This window comes from Taudactylus pleione, unplaced genomic scaffold (genome assembly GCF_031769625.1).
Source record: "Taudactylus pleione unplaced genomic scaffold, aTauple2 ptg000086l, whole genome shotgun sequence".
Classification (NCBI taxonomy): Eukaryota; Metazoa; Chordata; class Amphibia; order Anura; family Myobatrachidae; genus Taudactylus; species Taudactylus pleione.
In genome coordinates this window covers 19,933,104-19,958,031 of record NW_028284488.1, presented here as the reverse complement: position 1 = coordinate 19,958,031, position 24,928 = coordinate 19,933,104, and the positions used below count along the sequence as shown (strand labels likewise).

General features: G+C 45.8%; 1 protein-coding gene and 1 pseudogene across 1 annotated transcript in view; both read right to left on the bottom strand.

The window, feature by feature from the left end:
• Positions 1-24,928, bottom strand: part of CDC123 (cell division cycle 123) — a 120,673-nt gene that overhangs the window by 9,307 nt on the left and 86,438 nt on the right. Inside the window, exons 9-10 of the mRNA XM_088468767.1 lie at positions 20,669-20,791; positions 7,043-7,071 (exon numbers count right to left, since the gene is read on the bottom strand). Of these exons, the coding sequence (XP_088324893.1) occupies positions 7,043-7,071; positions 20,669-20,791 (152 nt within the window). The remainder of the gene's footprint in view (positions 1-7,042; positions 7,072-20,668; positions 20,792-24,928) is intronic.
• LOC148529200 (5S ribosomal RNA) lies at positions 10,319-10,437 on the bottom strand (annotated as a pseudogene).

Genomic DNA, 24,928 nt, shown 5'->3' with positions numbered 1-24,928 from the left:
AGCCAGAACGGGGGCATTGGGTCCCATTACGTGCTGCAGTCAGTGGCTGTGTTCTTGGTAGTCGCATCACTGGCCCTGGCAGCGTGATTTCACCGGACATCCTGAGTAACTTGAGGGTTTCATAGATGTCCGATGCTGCGTCTTTGGACGCAGCCATTGCATCACAGAAGCTGGTGTTGGGCGTCTTTTTCATATTTTGGGCAGCACAGATGGTGTAATGGTAGTATTACTGCCTCACAGCTCTGAGGTCATTGGTTCGATACCCACTACGGCCCTAACTGTGTGGAGTTTGTATATTCTCCCTGTGCTTGCGTGGGTTTCCCCCGGGTGCTCCGGTTTCCTCCCACACTCCAAAAATATACCGGTAGGTTAATTGGCTCCCGACAAAATTACCCCTAGTTTGTGTGTATGTGTGTGCGCATGTAGTAGGGAATATAGATTGTAAGCTCCACTGGGGCAGGGACGGATGTGAATGGCCGAATATTCTCTGTAAAGCGCTGCGGAATATGTGTGCGCTATATAAATAACTGGTAATAATAATAATATTTTAGCACAGCCTTTATGTACAAAGACGCAGCGGTGTTGCCACTAATGTAATGGTGAGAACTGCAAGGTTACTTTCATGGTTCTTACCATTGAAGTCAATGGTGAAAACGGCTCATTGGTTGAGAGGCGGAAGGCACGCCTCTCTCAGCCAATGAGCGCTCAGGATCTGGATTTCTATAGTGAAATCCTGCGGCTGAGCAGTCATTTGGGTGGTACGGTCTTTAGAGGATGGGTACCAATGTCTGCTGGTCCGGGTTTTTTTTTTTTTTTTGCAGAGTCCGTGGATACCTACATGGAAAGAAGAGGATGTGATCCACACATAGGAGGAGGTGAGAATGGAATTTTTTTTTTTTTTTTTACCGGTACACGTGGATTATCTACTTGGAGAAGTGGATGTGAATGGCTACAGGGTTACTAGGCAAGTATGAGTGATTGTGAGTGTGTGTGCGCGCGCATGTATGTTTTAATAAACTTTTACTTTCATGGTGTGTGTGTGTACTGTGTTTATTTTAATATTTCTTTTGCAGTGGAACTACAGGTACCAGCAGGCCAGTAATGCCCCGCATGCTCGTGATAGTGGTTATCCAAGTACCAGCTTGCGGAGGAGGCTTGCTGGGACCTGTAGTTGTACTGCAAAAGACAATTTTTTTTTAACTCTTTGAATTACACTACACTATCAACCCGGCACCCATCGCCCCGTGCTATCAGCCTAGGCCTGGGCTGCCCTGGAGAGGGGAACCTTTTTATTGGGGGGGGGGGGGTCCCCAACTACCTAGGGATCCCCGGCCTGGGCTGACTAGTGGTCAGGGGTAATGCTTTGGCGGGGGGACCCGGTGAAAGGGTTGCCCTGTCTGTAGCATTACTCCACCTTACGCTTTTTGTTCCCTGTATTTCCAAAACCAGGACCGGCTCAGAGCCCAATGTTGGTTGCGCTAAATACAGGGGACCCCTACACATCTTTTGTCCCCTGTGTTTTCCCAACCAGTACTGGGTCTCAAAAAGCTGGGGGCTGGTTGTGTTTTGGGGGGCATGCCATTTTTAAAAAATTTTTTTTTTTACACTGACACACGGATGGAGCTCACTGATCCATCCACGCATCTGTGTCTATTTTTTTTTTTTTTTACACACAGATGCATGCATAACGGATCTCCTTGATCCATGCATGCATCCGTCTGCTATCGTACACGATCTAAAGAATATGCAAATCATTAGATCGTGCACGATAGATCTTGTGACACATCATGCAGTTTTTGCTGCACATCGTATCCTGGAGTGCAGGGGAGAATTGCTCACGATATTGCATCGTTGAGCACATCGTACAGTTTGTGCCCACCTTCACTTTTCTCGGATTTCCATCCCCTTTTTCTTTTGGTGTCCGTATTTCTTTTATTTTCCTGGTTTCTGTAAGTTTTTCACACCACTTTTTACACCACCACCTGCAGCCAAGCAAGATTTCTACCTAGCAGCCGCAGCAACTGATTTTTCAAACACTGTAATGCCATCAAAGCATGCGCTGGCAATCACCATGCAGCCAGTTCCAGCTCTGTGAGTAGTATTATTTATTATGTAATCTTTGGGCCTCTGATGTGTTAGGTATTCAGTGGGTGGTCCTTGGTGTCAATTGTCACGAGTGAGTGAGTGAGTGTGAGTGCGTGCGCGTGTGAAATCTACTTTTTAGCCCGTACAAATTATTGTGCTAATTGCAGTTTGGCTTTTACTTAATATTAAGTTTGAAGCCTTATTCAAAACAACTCAAGACATGCTGCTTCCATAAAGTGCATTACACCGCTCTGTTACTGGTCTTGCATTACTAGGTAAACACAGTACTTATTAAAAACTGAGCAGCTGTTCTCAACTGCCATTGGCTGGTGGTTGGGTAGCATTCAGGCAGCAATCTGTACAACAGAGCCATCATTCCCACATGTATCGGTGGCAGCTACCACCAGCTATTTGTATAGTGCTGCAGCTTCCTTCTGAAAGCTCAGAATGCCTATGTAAAAGGAAATCTGGAAACTTTAGGATTAATAACAAATCATCAAACAATAAAATTAGATGGAAATTCTCTCCCCTCTACTCAGTTTGAGACTCTGCTTTAATGACATTCTTACAGAAGCAATTTCCATCCAGAGATTTATTACAAATCTCTCCAAATTAAAAACATTTTTTTTCAGGAAAGATCCGAATTTAGCAGTGTTCCCCTCAACTTATGGCTAGGCTTTCCCCTCTAACTCATAAGGGTAGATTATGTTCTGGAAAAATGTGTTATTGTCAGAAGAGGTGTTTGGGTAACTCCACTCCCAACTCAAATGGAAGCGGACCTCAATGCGTCCCTTGGAAAATTGCTTAGGTTCATTAGCCACTCAGAATTGATGGTGAAGATGATTCACAGATTCTATCTTACCCCAGAAATAACACAAACTTTGGCACTCACAATTCAAGTATTGTTGGAGATGCTATGGATAGGTAAGAGACACCATGAACATCTTTTTGGACTGTCCAGTCACTAGACCCCACCGGTTGGAGGTTGATAGCTTCATTCAAATAGTGTCCGGAGTTGATCGTGACCTCACTCTGGAAGCCGATCTCTTACAATTATACCCTTTGCAACCTCCAAGGTGACAGTCATTACCAGTTACATGCAGCGAGTTAAATGGCTGGGGAGGCATTGGCTAGTATCAGAGCCAGATTTACAGATACATATATGAGCCCAGAGGTTCATGTGGGGATTATACAAAGGTGCAGCAATATATAGTGCTGGAAATTTGGTATGTTTTGATCAGGGATGTGTGGAAAAAGGTAGCCAGGGGAGGCAGTGCCACACCTACCATATACTTTTTACTCCAGAGTTTTGACTATAAAAAAATATTAGAATAATACAAAGAAGATATTTATAATATTTTCTTTACATTTTTCTTATAATTTTTATAGTCAAAACTCTGGAGTATAAGTATGACAGGAAAGGTTCTGCCTCACCTCACTGCACATCACTGGTCATTACGACGAAAATCAAGAGAAGTTTTGAAATGGAGACTAAAGGCTGTGAGAACTCTACTTCATCCTCCTCTCCTTTATTCATATGGTACAATAAGTATAAGGAGAGGTGCTCTCTCTCTCACTCCCTCCCTCCCCATACACACACATCCATGCCGACCTGCCCACTTATCCAGGGCCACTGGCACTCCTGGGGTTCCTACATCACCCTTTTCCTATACTACATGTATAGTATACGATGTTGATTAAGCATTTGCTTGTGAACACTGATTGCTTGTATAATCGGAATTAAATACCGACGCCGGAAGTCCAGCAGACCCCCAACCCCCACCCTCCCTTAGGGGTGCCTAACCCTAACCTCCCCCCAGGGGTGCCAACACCTACCCCCCCCGGGAGGGTTAGGTTTAGGGTGCAGGGAGGGGGGTTGCCTAGCCCTAACCTCCCCCCGGGGGTGCCTGACCTTAGCCCCCCTCTCCTAGGCTGAATCTAACCCTACCCGGGGGGGGGGGCCTAACCCTAAGTCCCACTCGCGAGACCCGAAACCTAACCCTCCCCCCTGTGGCTATCCGTTCCAGACGCCTGGCTTACCTACGATCGTTATGCCGGGCATCGGGATATTGGCGTGGGGCTAATGGTATGCATCGGTATTTAGACGCCTATCAATTAGTCCCATGCCAGGATTTCACTGTCGGAAAGCCGGCGGTTGAAATCCTGTAACCTTCCTGTCCTTGTTCCACCCCCCCTCCCATTTGTTTATGTATCCTGTAATATGTTTGGAAAACAATGAAAAATGGAATAATGAAAAAATACAACAAAACAAGCAAACAATGTTTTATTAAACCATTTCTAATCATTCAAGACACACAAACACATACCAAGTTAATGATATCTCTTTAAGTAGGATATATTCAAGGATTAGTTCATTTAAAGGGAATTTCCATCTTATTTTAACCATATACATACATTGCTGAACATACATATGTTTGGCATTTTTTCTGCGTTTCACCAAAGCCTTTGAAATATATTAATTTTTTTGACTATGGACTTGGGGGAAATAACTGAATATAATTTTAGACAATCTGCTATCTGCAACAAAAATAAACAATTCTGCCTAGACGTCGACTATGGTGTAAAAAAGAAAAGAAGTCGGAAAAATAAATGCATTTAGTAAAAGTCAATGGATGACATTTAAGATCCACTTAAATTATATGAAGGTGGTGCCCCTTCTTTAAAATATCAGACAGCCATAGAATACATAAGTAGTATTGCACTGGCACTGCAGTCCATCACTAATTACTTAGCGGAATTCCAATTTTTTATTTATTTATGGACTAGTTAGTCTCTACAATTTAAGTGATATATATATATATATATATATTTACTTTATTGGAATCCTGACAATTCAGACCTGACACTAAAATCAAGTCTTAAATTCATCAGAGTTTGTTTAATAATATCGGATAAGGAGTTTTACTAGCACGATCTTTTGAGCTGAAGAGTTGGTAGTTAATAGATGGCAGGAACGCTGATATTGCATTCACCTCTCTATATGATCACAGAGCGTTTATTGAATGTTACATACAAATTAATAACAAATTAGACTGATTTAAAGGAGTTGCAAAGAAAAATAAATCCTTTCCAAAACACATTCCATCCTCCTTGTTCTCTTCGATACCATTATTTGTCTGTATTTTTAAATAAAGTTCCCTCCCCATCTATTCACTACCAACTCTCAGACTCATGTGAAAATGCATTGCAAAGGTGTGTACTTGGACAAGGTACTGGGGGAAACATACAGTATATTATGTTGTCATCATACGTCACTTCTCGAATATATACATTTACAGGTTGAGTCTCCCATATCCAAAATGCTTGGGACGAGAAGAATCAGATTTTTCCGTAGTTTGAAATATGTGCATACAATAAGGAGATATCTTGGGGATGGGACCCAAGTCTAAACACAGAATACATTTATGTTTCATATACACCTTATACACACAGCCTGAAAGTAATTTTATACAACATTTTTTTTTATCATTTTGTGCATCACACAAAGGGGTAAATTTACTAAAGTGAGAGTTTTTCGAAGTGGAGATGCTGCCATAGCAACCAATCAGATTCTAGCTATTATCTTCGAGAAGGTGCTAGTTAAATGTTAAGTAGAATCTGATTGGTTGCTATGGTAACATCTGCACTTCTAAAAACTCTCACTTTAGTAAATATACCCCAATGTTTCTGTACATACACAAAATTCATTTAGGTTTCATATACACCTTACACCTTACACACAGTCTGAAGGTAATTGAATACAATATTTTAATAGTTTCATGCCTTAAAACAAAATTTGTGTACATTGTACCATCATAAAGCTAAGGTGTCACTATCTCAGTCGTGCTCAATAAAAAAATCCGTATTTCTGAATATTTGGATATTGGAGACTCAACCTGTATTAGTGTAAATATACTAGGAAGACAATTAACAAAATAATTTTAAATTGAAGTTTAAATAAAAACAACAAGCAAAAAAAGCTTTACCTCTTCTGCAACTAAATAAGGACCTATGTATTCTAATTAAAGTTCCCTGCAGCCCGCTTTGCCTATCTGTTTAGGCACAACCACAGAGGTGTTTTTTTGGGTTTCATTTCCAGCAAAACGCAACTTGAGAAAACAGCTCTCTATAGCAGTGGTTCTCAAACTCTGTCCTCAGGACCCCACACAGGTCGTTTTCCAGGTCACCCAGCAGGGGCACAGGTGTATTCATTACTCACTGAAAATCCACAGGTGGAGCTAATTATTTCACTGATTCTGTGAGGAGACCTGCAAAACATGCACTGTTTGGGGTCCTGAGGACAGAGTTTGAGAACCTGTGCTCTATAGCATCAGAGGGGCTTTCCGTCAGCACACGTGGACAAGCCCTTACTGATAGAATTACAGCTAGAAAACTGCAAAAACGTTTGCATGTTTTATGTGCACAGCCCAATTTTCTTCTTGTTTTAGCCTATAACGGTATGTGTCATAATTGCTGACTTTTATAAATCTCTGGAATCTCACAGAAGGGGCAACCACAATCGACTTAGGTATTATGGGCATGGCGCTGCGATTGTTTAATTCTGGCTCAGAATGCAATTCATAACATTTTACTGTGTGTGGATTGGCGTCGTCACGATGACGCGATTGAGTTGCCTTATTGAACCCCTGAGCTGCCCACCTCATGCAGGAAGAGGGCGGCATGCGGGAGGTCTGACCAACTCTTTCTAGAATCCGGGAGAAATTCGGGACTCTCCCGGACATTCTCATAGAGTTGACAAGTATATCCTATGTAAATTATTATTGTACAGTACCACAGAATATTCAGGAGCTGTAGAAATAGACTGTTATCATCAATAGTGTTGGGATGTAATTATACTATAGTTTGCCATGGTAATCATTTCCCAACCAATCTCTATAGAGATTTATCTAGGAGCTGTTTCTTCACACTTAGATTGAGGAAGATACATTTCACTTACCTCACTGTCTTTGTATATGTCAAAAACAACTAGAAGACAGAAAAAAAAAAATCTGTTAAAATGTACAGTACCTGTGATATACATAGAACTAATATTAGAAACTGTTTGTCAGTGGAGCACAGAAATCCATTAAATATTTTCCAACTGGTAGAAAACAAACTTGTTAGGATAAGAAAAGCTCGGCGATTGTTAACATCTAAGACATGCACGCTTTACAATGTAATTTACAAATATTATTCTAAATTCTCTCTTTAGGAATTGTTGAAAAAAGTGTTAACATGTCCATATTATACTGTACAATAGTTATGTTTTTTATCAGGCATCTAAGCATGTTGGAAGAAAACAAGACGACCGTGATTGCCCTTTGTGTAGGGTCATATTCAAACTGTACTAATGTAGACAAATTAAAGATGAAAAATTATCCAGATTGTCCACCCATTTGTGTAGACAAAATGAATAGTGATCCTGTTACTTAGGGTTGGCCCTGGTGTAGCTACCCTAAAAAAGAGTTATGGTATAACATACCTTTGTTAACTTTTTCTTCGTGGTCCATGGGGTCCACAGCCATTACGTTGGGTATGAATCCTGGTCACCAAACAGTTAGCACAAACGAGCTCTCTGCTCCCAGGATGCACCGGGGTTCCTCCACATATACCCCACCCCCAGCCTCAGGTAGCCAGTTCGTTACCAAGCTCAAGCAGGCGGAGACAAACAAAGGGTAAGAAAGAAGAAACCCATAACTCATGAGTCCAGACTCTCAAGAGGAGAAACTACGGAAACCTCCCCCAATTCACCATGTGCGTCTGGGTGGGTGTCCTGTGGACCCTATGGACCTCGAAGAAAAAGAGTTAAAGGTAAGTTATACCATAACTCTTATTTTCTTCTTCGGGGTCCATGGCGTCCACAGCCATTACGTTGGGGATATCCCAAAGCACTAAACCTACGGGCAGGGACGCTCCTGACTCTCGGAAGAGAGGAGAACCCTACGCCCGAAGGAGGCATCCTGAGAGGCAAAAGTGTCAAAGGCATAACAACTGATAATAGGTGTGGATGGAAGACCATGTGGCTGCCCTGCAGAACTATTCAGCAGAGGCACCCACGAAGGCCCCACTGACCGTGTGGATGTACCTTTACTGAGTCTGGCACCGCCAGACTAGTCTGACGTAAGGAATAGTCATATGAATCCATCTGACCAGCGTCCGCTTATCGGCTGGCCAGCCTTATGACTGTCATACAGTACAAAAAGGAACCTACTTCCTCATGCTGTTGGCGCGATCCACATAATTATGTAGCGCACGGCCAACATCCAAGGAAGCCTCACCTACAGAGAGGCTTGTAGTCTGAAAGCTGGGACAACAATCTCTACATTCATATAGAACCAGAATACCACTCTTGGAAGGTATTCTGCCCTAGTATGAAGTACCGCTGTCTCCCGATGACTTATTAAAACGGGGAAGCGGGAAGAAAGTGCTGCTAGATCAGAGACCCTCCAGTCTGATGAAAAGAACATACTCGAGAAAACATCGACAGAACATCCTTTCTTCAAGGCGGAGGTCTGAAGAACCATGCCGTCCAAGATGGACGAGTCAGGTCTAGATACAGGAAGGGATCCTGTATTAACAGGTCCAACCTTAGCAGAAGAGGCCACAGAATGTCTATGAAGTGACTCTGCAGGTTGGTGAACCAGCAGCGTCTGGGTCAAGCAGGGGCCATCAGTATTAGTGTTGCATATTCCCGTTAACCCTTATAGGGAGGGATAGCGGGTGAAGCAAATACGCTAGTTTGAAGTTCTACTCTACTGCCAGAGCATCCACAAACACTGTGCCCGTACCTAGGGACCCTGTGCTTGTGACTCAAGGCCATGAGGTCTACCTCTAGAAGACCCATCCATCCACAAGGCTCTGAAATACCTGTGGATGAAGAGCCCACACTCTCTGGCGCGTATATCCTGCTGGCCTAGGAAGTCCACTTCCAAATTAAGGACTCCTGGTATGAACACAACCGATCTCGCTGGAAAATGACATTTGGCCCCCTGATGGATGAGGCAGTCTACTGCGGTGGTGTTGATAGATTGCACCTAAACCAGCTAGCCCCTATAGTATTTCCTGAGCTTGAAAAGCGCTCCTGAATACTGACCATAGTTCCAGGACGTTTTACGGAGAGACTGCTTTCCGTTGTCCTCCATTTTCCTTGAAACGTGTGTCGACCTGTCACTGCTCCCCACCCGCGGAGACTGGTATTATCCAGGTCCAGAACGGGCGACCCTTGTTGCGACAAAGGTCTTTAACGGATAGTCGCTCTTCTGGCAAGAGACAGATAGTCTGTGCTTTTATTTGGAACCCCGACCGCACCCTGACCGGGCAAATAACAGCTCCTGACAGAGAAAGACTGCCCTGAAAACCGGCTTCAAATCTCTTATCAGTGGAAAATTTAAAGGCGAATGCCAACGGTACTGGAAAGTGATATAAGGCCTCAACCTTTCTGGTGATATGGATTTTTCTGCCCGGAGAAACTCCATACTACGTTCCCTACAACCCCTGGTATATCAGGTGGTCTCCCATCCAAGTACTAACTGGGCTCAAAGCTGCCTAGCTATCAAGATCAGACCATCTTGAGCATGACCAGTATGGTCTGGCTGTAGTCAGATTCGGGAGGCTTTCACAACTTTCTGGCACTAGAACACTGGAGCCTCTCCCCATACCGGCTCCACAAGCCTAGCTTTGGTCCCTCTGATCAGGGAGGAGACTTACTGTTGGAAGACGGTCTTCCTCTCTTGAGAGTGACTCCTGGGGGAAGACCCGTGTGTCCCTAAACACCAGAAGATGTACCAGAATCTGAGGGCTGGACGGAGCGTGAGACCGACCGGCTTCTGATTCTTTTGGCTGTACTAGCCTAGCTGCTTGCCATAATTGCTGGAAAGCTGCTAAGGACGAAGTCACTTTGACCCGAGTGAGCACACATGTCCCTCCAGGACAGATGCCTAGGAAGCCTAAACATGGTAGGTTGCAGCTGCTGAAGATACCTTAATATCAGGGTTGGCGCAGGAGTTGCCAACCTGTGCTATGATCTGGTAGATTTGACTACTGTGGTGACTCTTTAGAACAGTGACCACCACAACCCATTTATATTAAGTCCAGTGAGGACACCCTCATCGCCCCTCTCTGTGGCCTGGCCCTCGTAAGGGGCCGACGCCATCTGGTCTTTGGCTGCAAAAAGACCTAGCAGCCTGTAGTAATTGTTGAACGGCTACTAAAGATGATGCCCTGCCTCAACCACTGCCTACAGCACCTGGTATTCCCAGGTGGTCTCCCATCAAAGTACTAACCAGGACCAACACGGCATAGCTTCCAAAGTCAGAGGAGATTGGGCCTGTCTAGTGTGGTATGGCTGTAGGTAAAATGTCCATTCATGATGGAAATAGAGGGCATAATCATAGGGGCTGCTGCTACAGATCACACATGAGACCAACTCAGGGGGCTCCAGCCATCTGTCTTACCTTTTCATTGGACATACAAGGTTTATCCAATGTCTAGTATCAATGTGACCATCATTTTACATCCAATGTACCCACGTATCTTTGTAGCGGGTTACATGAGGAGACACAGTAGTGATAGACTTATGCTGACAAGGCAGCATAATACAGCAGATTTCATAAGTCACATGTAATGCACATGATACATATATATATATATATATATATATATATATATATATACACACACACACACACACACACATATATATATATATATATATATATATATACACACACACACACACACACATATATATATATATATATATGTATATACACATACATACATACACATATACCTATATACACTCACACATCACATACATACATACATATCCACTGTTCATACACACTAAGCTCTCTGGCCAACTACCAAAACACCAGGTAGGACCTAGAGCTCTGTATGACCTGATCACCGCAGTGGAGGCATATATACATACATGCAACAAATTTTTTTTAGTCAACTACGAACAGCCGACGGGCTAAGTAGGACATCAAGCTCTGTATAACCTGGCCATCCACAGAGAGGCACCCAGGGAGATGAACCAAATCTCCTGAGAACATTTGCAAGTAACCCACAACAAGCGTCGGTTTACAGAAAACCTACATGTGAAGCACTCTCTAACCCCAAACTGCAGTTTAGGGGTTTCAGGAAAGTAAATTTTTGAACAGTAGCACATTCATGCCTAATTGACCAGTTTTGCAAAATCCACCTGTAGATTTGCCTCAATCGGTACTGAATCCAAGCAACAAAAGTTGGTAGGATTCCATTGTTATGCACTTTCTGGGAACAAGGCATACTCAGGGATAGCCAACTCCCCCCCCCCACCCCCACAAGTACTTAACTAAGCTGAGTTTTCCTAATTAGGAGAGAGGGGGGAATGGGCAACCCTGCCCTACCAGTATATGTGAATTACAATTCAGCCCATACAGCCTACAGCTGGGACCAACGTAATGTGCTCATCTTCACACATAGTCTTTTCAGAAACAAAGGCAGCATAACTCAGCAAAACTTAACGCCTTTAAGCAGTATATTTGCCATAGGCTCTTAATCAAAAAAGCACACCAGCTTAATAGGATATTTGAGCCTGTTCAACCTGCCACTAAGCAAGGTATTTTGGTCCATAATCTGGGAAAAGGAAACCCAAGGGAGTTCCTATCCAGAAGCAGGGAGCTTTGTCTACTTGATACAGTAACCACATAATCAGATTGTATGAAGTCCTGTGGGGAAAACCCCCCCAAGCTCAGGGACCTTAGCCGCCTGCCCTTCAGACTCTGAGACATAATAATGACAAGTTCTGAGTACACATGCGATTTTGTTTCACCCTGACTACCCACACACCCGTAGGAAAGGGTTAAGGGAAAGACAGTGATAATTTACAGGAGTCACAGTTATTTTACCTAAGAAACAGTATCCATAAAACAATCACATGTCATGCATAACCACTCTGCGAGTCATATGCATATAAGCTCTCACTACCACCATCAGCCTAGGCTTCGGTAGGATAGAGCCCTGTGAAAACCTGAACCAGCAGTAGGAAAGGTATACAGGGAGACTGTCCAGCGTCCTGAAGGAGCAGCATTCAGAGAGCAACAGACATACACTCTGGCTGCCCTATGGAGGCTGGGAGTGGCAACTCACCATCACTGCGCCAGAGGACTGAACTAGTGTGTGGATTGGAGAAGGGGCCGTCGGGGAAGCGCACCTCCCCTATGTTGCTTGGACCCCCTATCCCGGCGGTGTAGTGTAGGAAACAAGCTGTATGCCTCCCGACCGCAGCTTAACCTGTAGGAAAAGGTTAAGGGGAAAGACAGTGATAGTTTACAGGAGTCACAGTTCTTTTTACATAAGAAACAGTATCCACAAAAACAACAATCACATGTCATGCATAAACACTCTGCGAGTCATATGCATATAAGCTCTCACTACCACAATCAGTCTAGGCTTAGGTAGGATAGAGCCCTGTAAAAACCTAAACCAGCAGTAGACAAGGTATACAAGGAGACTGCCCAGCGTCCTGTAGGAGCAGCGTTCAGAGAGCAACTGACATACACTCTGGCTGCCCTATATGGAGGCTGGGAGGAGCAATCCACAATCACTGCGCCAGAGGACTGAACTAGCGTGTGGATTGGGGGAGGGGCCGCCGGGGAAGCGTACCTCCCCTATGCTGCTTGGACCTGCCCGGTAAACAGACCTGGCCGCCGCCACAAGCCCCGGCTGGTCAGGAACATCATATCCCGGCGTTCTAGGCTAGGAGACAAGCCGTATGCCTCCTGACAGCAGCGCGCCACCGGCCAGTCTCACCGCTGGAGGCCGGACCGCCATGTGGTCCCGGCTTCAGCGGCCGCCGCAACCACCTGCTTACCTGCCATCCCCTTGATCCGGTTGTGGTTCAGGGTCTGAGAACCCCTGCCGAATCCACAGCCATGGACCTGCCAAGGCTAGCGGTGCGGCGCCGGAGGAGGTAGTTGCAGCGCGTGGCCGGTGCGCCTCCAATCAGGCACGAGGCTGCTTCCAGGACAGCTCAGACCACCCGCTGAGATAGAGAGTAAAACTCTTTTTTTTTTTTTGTACTCGTCTGCAGGACTGCTCCAGCAGTCCCACTGTCTATGTGGTGAACACACCAAAGAGGAAGAACTGGCTACCTGAGGCAGGGGGGTGGGGTATACGTGGAGGAACCCCGATGCATCCTGGGAGCAGAGATCTCGTTTGTGTTAACTGTTTGGTGACCAGGATTCATACCCAACGTAATGGCTGTGGACCCCATGGACCCCGAAGAAGAAATATTAATTTTATTAAATATTCATTATTACACATTACATATTCATAAGGAACTACAAGTCTCAAAATAAAAAAGCCCATATTTAAAGGTCTTTGTTCTATTCAATAATGTCCATGATTACCAAGTCCTAATGTATACAGAGTATTCAATTATAATGTTAGCCAAATGAATGTTAGTCTGTTCATATGGAACTACAAAGAATCCCTGCATGGATAATCCACCGTAGGCTACATTAGGCAGCTGGCTCACAACATCCAGTAGTGCAAAAAAGGACAGTCCATGTACCAGTTGTAGAAGTTTATAACATCAGAGTGATATTAACAGAGTCTATGATCCAAACCACAGTATGAAAAGTAAAGTCGTATGAAGCTTGGGAACACCAATGTAAAAATCGCTCTTTATAAATAGACCATCTGCTTGATATGTTTCACTACTTATTTTGAAGTTTCCTAAGAAGCATTTTCAGTGATGGAAAAAAAATAAATATTTTTTTCTTTTTTTGTTTAAAATCAGTTTTTTTTGCATTAATATTTTAATTAAAAAATATGAGATATGGTAAGAACTTACCCTGGTTATTTCTATTTCTACGAAGTCCATAGGGTTCCACAGGATACCTTGGGGTATAGGTGTGACGTCAGTCATCGGGCACCAAAGAGTTAAGCTTTCAGCCTCCCAGGATGCACTAGGTCCCCCTCCTATACCCCGCCCCCGAGCCAAGGCATCTCAGTTAGTTACCAAGCCATAGGCCGGAGGAGGAGAAGGAAGAGAGAGAACAAAGATCTGGACACATACAAGAATCACATTCTCACCAGAGGGAGACGGAAAACCGGTGACCAGAGCAAAGCCCATCTGCAGCACAGGTGCGACAGGGCGGGAGTCCTGTGGAACCCTATGGACTTCATAGAAATAGAGATAACCAGGGTAAGTTCTTACCATATTTCATATTTTCTACTTCAGGGTCCATAGGGTATCCACAGGATACCTTGGGGATGTCCCAAAGCAGTATCCTTTAAGGGTGGGGATGCTCCTGTGCAGAAAGGAGAATCCGCCGCCCGAAGGAAGCATCCTGAGAGGTGAAGGTGTCAAACCTGTAATACCTCACGAAGGTATGGACAGAGGACCACGTAGCAGCCTTGCAGATCTGGACTGCAGAGGCACCATGTCGAGCTGCCCACAAAGGACCCACAGACCTAGTGGAATGAGCCTTCACAGAAGGAGGAACCGGCAGGCCTTCATGAAGATAAGCTTCAGAAATAGCCATACGGATCCAGGCTGCCAAAGTTTGCTTTGAAGCAGGCCAACCCTTTTTACGGAAGCCATAGAGGACAAACAAGGCGTCCGACTTCCTAAACGAAGAAGTGCGGTCAACATAAGTCCTTAAGGCCCGCACAACATCCAAAGAGGCCTCACCCACGGAAAGACCCGGTGAGTTAAAGGCCGGAACAACGATTTCCTCGTTAACATGAAACTGGGAAACAACTTTGGGAAGAAACTCGGATCACAGCCCTGTACCCATGAAAAACCAAGAAAGGGGGTCTACAAGAAAGAGCCCCTAACTCAGAAACACGTCTGTCCGAAGCAATAGCCAGCAGGAAAACAGTCTTAGCTGTTAGCCATTTAAGATCCACTGAGCCCAGTGGTTCAAACGGCGGTCCTTGGAGAGCCCTCAGGACCACAGCCAAATCCCAAGGCGTCACAAGTGAAACAAAGGGCGGCTGAATGCGGACAACACCTTGCATAAAGGTGCGCACATCCGGGATTGTAGCAATCCTACGGTGAAACCAAACAGACAGGGCCGAAACCTGTACCTTCAAAAGAAGCAAGGCGAAGCCCATGATCTAGTCCCGCTTGTAGGAAGGCGAGAATCCGAGACAGACGAAACTCCCGCGGTGCATAACCTCTCGGTCGACACCACTGGAAGAACGTATGCCACACGCGATGGTATATCCTCGTGGAAGACTGTTTCCGAGCTCGCAACATGGTACGCACCACAGAGCTGGAAAACCCCCGGGACCTCAGCATGGCAGTTTCAACAGCCACGCCTCAAAGACAGCCGAGTCAGGTCCGGGTGAAGACAAGGACCCTGAGAAAGAAGGTCCGGTCGTAGCGGCAACCGCAGTGGACTGTCCACGGACAGACCCTGAAGGTCTGAGAACCAGTGCCGTCTGGGCCACGCGGGAGCTATCAACAGGAGCGTCCCTCCTTCCTGTTTGAATTTCCGGATTACCCGTGGAAGAAGGGAGACCGGAGGGAACAGGTATGCGAACCGGAACGTCCACCGGACGGACAGAGCATCCACCAGAGACGCCCCTTCGTCTCTTGTGCGAGACCCGTACACCGGCAACTTGTTGTTGTGCCGGGACGCCATGAGGTCGATCTCTGGAAGACCCCACCTGTCCACCAGAGGTTGAAAAACGTCCGGGTGCAGGGACCATTCCCCGGATGAACGTCCTGGCGACTTAGAAAGTCCGCCTCCCAATTTAGCACTCCCGGGATGAAGACCGCTGATATGGCCGGAAGATTGCGCTCCGCCCAAACCAGGATCCGAGACACCTCTACGAGAGCCGCCCGACTGCGGGTTCCTCCTTGCCTGTTTATGTAGGCCACGGTGGTAGCGTTGTCCGACTGGACCTGTACCGGGTGACCCTGGAGAAACCGATGTGCCTGCTGGAGAGCATTGAAGACCGCACAGATTTCCAAGATATTTATGGGAAGCTCCGCTTCTGTCGGCGTCCACCTGCCCTGGAACAAGTGTGGACCCGAAACCGCTCCCCAGCCCCGAAGACTGGCGTCCGTTGTCAACAGGACCCAATTTGGAACCCAGAACGGACGTCCCTTGTTGAGGTGGGTCGTCTGTAACCACCAAGCAAGGGACAGGCGAACCTCCGGGGTGAGCACAATCGTCTGGGACTTCAGAGACTGAGGCAGCCCGTTCCACTTGGACAGGATCAGGTGCTGCAGAGGTCTGGAGTGAAACTGGGCGTAATCTACCATGTCGAACACCGACACCATGGAGCCCAGTAACCTCATCGCCGAGTGTAGGGACACCCGGCGGCTGTGCAGACAACTGCGCACCCTTGACTTTAAAGCAGAGATCTTGTCCTCCGTCACGAAGATCCTTTGCTGTCCCGAGTCCAATAAGGCTCCAAGATGCAGAATCCCCCGAGACGGGATTAGAGTGGACTTCTGCCAGTTGATTAGCCAGCCGTGCCGTTGCAGCAGTGCAATGGTCAGGTCCAAGTGGCGTAACAGGAGCTCTGGAGATCCTGCCACCAATAACAGGTCGTCCAAGTACGGCAACATGCGGACTCCCTGCAGCCGCAGAGAAGCCGCCATGACCACCATCACCTTGGTGAAAACCCGTGGTGCTGTCGCCAGGCCAAAAGGTAACGCCCGAAACTGGAAGTGGTCGCTGCGGATTGCAAACCTGAGGAACTGTTGATGGCGCAAAAGAATAGGGACATGCAGGTAAGCGTCCTGTATGTCCAATGACACCATGTAGTCCCCAGGTTCCAGCGCCAGAATGATGGACCGTAGGGTCTCCATCCGAAACTTCGGTACCCGCAAAGACCTGTTGAGTGCTTTGAGGTTGAGAATCGGACGATACGACCCATTGGGTTTCTGTACCAAAAAAAGATTTGAATAGAAACCCTGGCCCCTCTGGGAGAATGGAACAGGCACTATAACTCCAGCCTGGAGCATAGTGTGCAATACCTTCCGCAGCTCCGTAGCCTTGTTCCGGTCTGATGGTAGACCCGTGGTGAAGAATCAACCCGGGGGTCTGTGCCGGAAGGAGAGGGCGTACCCGTGGGAGACCACCTCCAGAACCCAAGTGTCTGTCGTAGTGGTCGACCAACACTGGGCGAACTGCAGCAGGCGGCCTCCCACCCTGGGATCCCCCAAAGGGAGGCCCGGACCGTCAGGCCGCAGGCTTGTCATCTGGCTTGGGGGCCGGACGTCTGGTACTCCATGCCTGCTTCCGGGGCTTGACAGATTTCTTAGGGCCAGCCTGTCGAGGAAACGACTGTGGTTTGGGCCTGCCCTGGGCCCTAGATGACCGAAAGGACGATGGTCCAGAACCAGAAGGAGCAGCGGCCGACGGGAGACAAGCCGATTTGGCTGCCGCCAGTGTGGCCACAATCTTATCCAGATCCGGACCAAAGAGAACTTCTCCGGTAAACGGCAACGCCTCCAGACTCTTTTTGGAATCTGCGTCCGCCTTCCAGGATCGCAGCCACAAGGTGCGACGAGCAGCTACCGCTGCTGAAGAAATCCTAGACACCAGAGTACTAATGTCTAGGGCCGCCTCGTTGATGTAGGTGGCCGAATCACGGAGATTGCCAATCAACTCCGCCTGTTCGGCCGGACAGTCGGAATCAAAAGAAGCCTCTAATGAATCCGCCCAGCGCTCCATCGCTCTGGCAACCCAGCAAATGGCCATAGCCGGCCGTGCTGCCCCCCCCCGCAAGGGAATAAGCGGACTTCAGGCAGATCTCCACCTTGCGGTCCGTAGCATCCTTAAGGGAGGACATGAATGGCATCGGCAATGTGGCACTACGGACAAGACGGGTCACGTGAGAATCCACCTGTGGAGGGGATTCCCACTTCGCAAAATAATTATCCGCGAACGGATAAGCCACCGCCAGGCGTCTCTGCGGCTGGTATCTTTTGCCAGGCTGTTTCCACGCCTCCTCTAAATGGTCCACTAACTGACCCGAAAGAGGAAAGACTGTGGCATCACCCTTCACATCTTTGAAAAAGGCATACTTAGATTTAGCCGCTGGGGGAACTTCGTCCTCAATCACCAAGGCTGTGCGGACCGCCCGAATAAGTCCAGGAATATATACTTTGGACTTAGCATCAGCGTCCTTAGTATGGAGAGGTTCCTGATCGTAAGGATCCAGAATCTCCCCATCATCAGACGTCCCCTCGTCATCCTCATAAGGAGCCGACAAAGACGCCACCGGCCGTTTATGCGGCTGCATCACAGACTCCCCTTGCAACACATCCGACAAGTGCTGTACAGAACTCGTCAGGGAGTTAACCCACGCTGGCTCCTGAGAAACCGGGAGCGGGGAAATAGGGAGACTGTGGGGTACCACCAATTGTCGTGGGAAACCCTGCATCTGTGACGACACCACTGACTGCTGGGACAAACCCATCGGTGTAAACGCGGGCTGCGGAGCTAACTGGCCCACTAAGGCTGTAAGCGCTTGAGCGAAAGCCCAGGGCGGCTTCTGTACCGGTGCAGTAACCGTAAGAGGCCGCGCCATAGACAAACACTGCCGGCAGAGGCCCTCCGCGCTACCCTCCCCCTCCGCTAACGGTACTTTACACGTAGTACACTGTAGCCGGAGGGGAAAATCACTTTCAGACATGATGGCACCACGTATGTGACCCCTCTCACCAATTATATATTTAAGAGGCGAGAGACCACCCTGCAGCACCGCACCGCAAGGGCTTAGCAGAAAAAACAGGGACAGTATAAAGCTGACAGTTTAGAAAAAAAGTTACAGGCAACAGCGCTAGCACAGTCACATACAATGCAGAGAAATAACAATTCCTGCACTAACAGCGCTGATCACTCAACTACACAGACACAGGGCCTGGTAGGACACAGTGCTGCATACACAGACCTGACCACAGCGGAGGAGAGGTATGCGGGGGGACCCACACCACGATGCTTCCAATGCAGACTTCCAGCAGCGTTCACCATGCTTCAGAAAAGATGGCCGCCGAGGAGCAGAGAGAAGGCTGGCCTGGGGGAGGAGCGCTGACACAGGGCCAGTCAGCACAGTGCAGAGAGGGCTGTGTGCAGCGGGGGAGGCGCCGGCTGTGAGACAGGGAAGGCGCGCTCCCCTGGCATGCATTTAACCCCTGGGACGCCGCAGCGCTACCGCTCTGCTGCGGTCCGCTGTCCCAGGGTGTAGTGGAAGCGCATGTTGGTCGCCTGGCTCCACGCTGCAGCCAGTCCCCAGGGAGCCCCCTGCCTGGGGACTTAGGACCATGTGATCAGCGGGGACCCCCCGCGGGACCCCGCTGCTTACCTCTGTCCCCCTTGAACCCGGCCATGGTCCGGAACATCTGGGGTCACCGCTAGCTGTGACCCCAGATGTCCACCAGCATCCCCGGATCAGTACCGGCGTTCTGGTACCGGCGGGGTGTAGGGAAGACAGCATGGACGTCAGGACTGACTGTCCATGCTGTTCATCCAGATTTGCAGCCACTGCTGCATGAAGAAAAAGCTTCAGGGGCTCTTCTAAGCCCCCCTCTAGCAGGTGCCTCCGACTCCGGCCGGGCACCAAACGAAACTGAGATGCCTTGGCTCGGGGGCGGGGTATAGGAGGGGGACCTAGTGCATCCTGGGAGGCTGAAAGCTTAACTCTTTGGTGCCCGATGACTGACGTCACACCTATACCCCAAGGTATCCTGTGGATACCCTATGGACCCTGAAGTAGAAAAATTGAATACTGCTTTTTATATTAATACTGTGAAAGCCTTGATGAACCATGTTTTAATGCTTTCTAATAAAAATATCCTAATAATTTTGGATTGTTAATATCTCATCAAAAGAAAGCCAGACTAAGTCTTTCTTCCTTCCACTCTCAATAGGACTTAAGGTTTTGAATTGAAAACACATCAAGGTGATTTCTCTGTGTATTGTCTCTTTAATGTGTCAGAGTTCTTTACCCTTTAAGATTGAGAATGTTAATTGTTGTTTTCTCCTATCCTATAGGATTGTTAGGGGAGGAGTTTGTGGAGTCTTAGCTGATGCTAGGCAGAGTTAGTACCTCTCTGATCTGGTTTACCTTCCCTATCTCTCTTTTGTATGTGAATTTACTGTATTGGTTCAGGTCACTCAAAAGACCACAAGCAACTAGAATGTGAAATAATACCAGGGGGATTCCCTTAGTATAGGCTTTTTTTTTTTTTTTAAGAAGCCACGACACCGCGACTGTAATCATAGCATAATTTAAAAAAAGTGTGTTATTTTTTATTTATTTTTTTAAAACCCAAAAACATTTGGTTTAACCAAGCCAATGTTGAGCATTTTAATTTGGAACTTATAGAACTTCATGAAAATGTTATGTATTTGTTTTGGGTATACCAGTATACAATCATTGATTTTATTTTCATTATTTAATATTAAACTGCTTTGTGAATTCCAGCATCTTCAAGATTGGAAAGTCTTAAATATTTCTTTAAAGAATTTAAGAATGTGAAGAATTTAATTGTGAACAAATCATCATAGTATCACTGAATACGTCGTGTTAACTTCTTATAAGAAGTTAAAAAGTACCTACTTACAGTCCTCGTCCAGGAAGTTGTACTGAATGTGCTCTATGAAGAAATCCTGTATTGATCTGCGAATGTCCTCTCTTTGCTTACAGATGTGATCGTAATATTGTGTATAATCTCTCTGGGATATACCTGGAATAATAAAGACCATATTATGATCTAGAATGGATAATATATAATGTAGATGATCAAAATAGGTATTCGAATCAGAGTCAACTTTATTGACCAAGTATACAAGGACTAGCACAAACAACAAATACCATGTTTACAGAAATATTAGCACTTATTTTTCAGCTAACAATATAAAATAATGACTCTTGATTGAGAACTGTGGTGTCAGCAAGACTATTACCTGGAGTGTGCACTTTACTTTTTCTAAATGTCCTTCCAAAATAGGCTCTTGTCCTTGTTTTATTGGCTTACAGTGACCCCAATAACTAATTCTATGTCAGAGGGTAATTTGGGACCTTTTCTAGTTTCATGGAATGTGGAGGACCTTAATTTGTCAGTGTGAAGAAAAAAGATAAAAAGCTGATGCCTGAGACTATTTCAAGTGACTCGTGGTCAGAGCAAACTTCAACACTAAAAGCTTCTCTGATTGGAGAATGCATTACTGCAGCATAACAAGGGTTAACTTTTTTTCATATAAAAATGACAATACACTATTGCGCAAGTGACTGCTATCTCCTTATTGCTGTCACCACAGGAATGGAAAAATTCACTCTGCTCAAAGTTTGCGCTTCAAATGAGCCCAATCTGGACTTTTTCAATGCGATGGCGATTTTAAAACATGATAACCCAAATCTGATAGTAGACTAGACATGGACTAATACTGTTGCTGATCCCAAATTTAATAGATCACTCCCATGTCAGCTCATTTGTCCTCAGACTAGAACAGTATCTACCTGCATAAAACTACCCACATTCTATTGGATATTTGTATGATAATTAACACATGAAATATGGCTTAAAGCTTCCACTCTCGCGCCCATAGATCCTTTCCTAGAATTGACTATTTGCTGACAACTAATAATCTTTTTTCCAGGGTGATAGCTGCCTCCATACATGACACCCTGATTTTCTTAAAATCCCGTGCCTACAGACCAGACTTATCACTGGCGTTTCCAATCATACTACATGCAGTCTGAAGAATTTGTACTTTCCTTACTCGGCGGTGGCATGTGTATGTCAATCTTTGGAAATATAAATGGTTGGTACTTGTGTACTTTACGGACTCATTGCAGAGAGAACCCAAGTGTCCTACACATTATTATTATCAATCAAGGTAATGTCAACATCCCCTTCACGGAGAGGACCCCTACATCATCAGCCAGTATCCAGCATCATCACCACTGTCCGGCGTCATCCCCTACCATTCCAGTGGACATAGAGGAGGAATATAACCTTGTGGCGAACGTAGCGAGCCACCGAGCCCGCGAGGGGACAACTTTCTTCTTTAGGTGGGGACAACTTTCGGTACTTCTGTACGTAAAGTACACAAGTACCATTTAAAACATTCATTGGGTTCTCTCTTCAATGAGTCCGTAAAGTACACAAGTACCAAATGGTTTTCTGGGAATAAGGTATGGTGATACTGCAGGGGCATATTATAGCGTATTTAGCTAAACTGAATGCTGGGCATACACTATACAATTATCGGGGCGATCCACCCAATATCAGCGGATCGCCCTGATAATTGTACTGGTTGTGTGGGTGACCAATTATAAAATATTGATCGGTCGGGCACGCCGGATTGTCCAGAAGATGCAACATTTTGTAGTTAAAAGTCGGCTGCAACGGGCAGTGTATGCAGCCACTGCCCAAGTGACCATTATTTCCCCTGCTGTGTGGGTGTGTTTTACCTCTTCTTCATGTTCCGAGCCACCGACTTCCTGTCCAGCGACTCCGCTGTCGTGGCAGGTTAGCTTCAGCTAGGCTATTTTTAAAGCATTAAATTATGCACATGATTAGTAAAGAAATCTGTTAAAAAAGCACATTATTTGTTAACAAATAATGTGCTTTATTTACTGATTTCTAAACTAATATTGTGCATAATTTAGTGCTTTAAAGGGCCCCTTTATTAATAATCACAATGCACTGCTGTATGTGACAATATAACCCAAATGTTTCAAAACACACCCACAGGGACAGGGGCTCCGAATGGAGCCTGTCCCTGCGATGTGCTCGGAGTGAAGAGACTGCACCAGCGGTCTCTTCACTCCTCTGTTGTGACTCCTGCGCATGTGCGGTCTACTGACCACACGTTTGAATTGTCCAATGCAGGGTACGGCTCAGTTAGAACCCTCTCTCGGTGACACCTGCAAAGTGTAGCCTGTAGGCTAGAGCAGCACACCACCATCTTCAGATGGCGTAAGCTGCAGGGGGCCAAACTCCGGAATGCTTTGTATTCTGCAGCTTGGTAATTTTGACTGCATTTGCAGCCGCCATTGAAACAGGTTGGGACCCCGGCAATCAGAATCCCAACGTCGACATCCCGATAGGGTTGAAATAACGACAACAGCCGCTAACTACCCTAACCCAACCCCTGTGAGGGAACAATAATATGACAGAGCCTGGCAGATTTTATGGAAAAAAAAAATAAAAATCTGTGGACTGGGATGAAATATCTGTCAGTATATGGTCAAGATATCTGATGCTTTTATTATGTCAGAAAACTGGTCTGTCAGATATTGTTTATCGGACAGTGTATGCCCAGCTTAAGAAGTATGTAGCAAGCCCAACTAATATAGTATAAGATGTGATGTAAGTGACAACAAGCGCTTCAAGGTTATAGCAGACAAAGTTAACCCTGATTTTACACCTACAACCAAAATAGTACTGAACACAATAAAATGTGGGAAAAAGTAGGCGCTTAAACCAAACAATAAAAAATAAATAAATAATGGAAAGAGAAAAAAAATATATATATTTTCTTTCCATTATTTACTATTTATTTTTTATTGCTTGGTTTATGTGACTACTGTCATCCCACAATGTATAATGTTCTTGACAACTCAGAAGCCTTTGTATTGTCTCATGCTCAACAACACGTTGACTGCATCAATAATAATTGTTTTAGATGGGGAAAAAGATTCTTGCTAATTTGACTAAAACGGGAATGTCACACTAGATTGTCAGAGTCCCAAGATTATTACAATCTGTACCAGGCCACCCCATACAACTCCTCTCCGCATACCTCAATTGTGTGCTGCTAACTTGCTAAAAGTTAATTCAGATCAGTGGGAATTTCTCAATTCCATCATGGAACGGAGGTGAGTGGTTTAATAACCTCACTTAAAAATAATAAATCTCCAGGCCCTAATCGGCATTGTGACATTTATTTTTTAATCCTGCACCATAATACTCCTTTTTCTTACTACTCTTTATCAAAAATTGCATATGGAATAAATCCTATACCCCTAATTTATACAGGCCCACACAATGCTTATACCTAAGCCTAAGAACCCTCTTGTTTTGGTATCCTTCTATAGACAAATTACACTGCATTTTAAAAAGCTGGCTAAAGTTATAGTCAATAGACTTCAATGCAGGGCCGCACTGCCCATCTGGCAGTTCTGGCAAATGCCAGAATGGCCGATGGCGGGGTGGGCAGGTCAGGCCAGTGCCACCAAGGACAGATGTGTCGTCTCCTTTGTTCAGCACCCCTGCCCTAAAAAATTCAACAGTGATCACTATCGAATCCTCTATAACTGCTAAAATAGGGATTTGTCAATTGGGAAAATGCCTTCCCTTTTCTTTGTGTGTGACCTACACCAATGAAGTGCCAGCTTTACCTAACAGAACCAACCAAATGTCTGACTATGGCACATGTTTGAATCCCCTGCAGGAATACAGATAATGATGTATACTTGTATGTTGTTCTAATATTAATTATATTTGTCTATGCCAGGAGCCAGATGTTGACACGAAGTGGGCCTGTGTGCTTTTAATGCCAGGGGGTGTTATTAGTCCCAGTCCGGCCCTGCATCAACCTATCTTGTCTGTTGTTATAAACCCACATCAATTGGTCATTATGCATAATAGATACTTGGTGAAGAGAGTGCATATGGCGATAGCAGTTATTGCTTTTACACAAAACAAAAATAAAACTGCTAATCCTGATCTGCTATTCAGTCTTCATGTGGAAAATACCATTTACAAGGTCTCATGGACCCATCTCCAGTAAATTGTTGAACACAGGGCTTCATGTCATAAGTTTTCCCATTGTATTTGCCACCCATATGTGTCATCAGTTATTTCACTGCATAT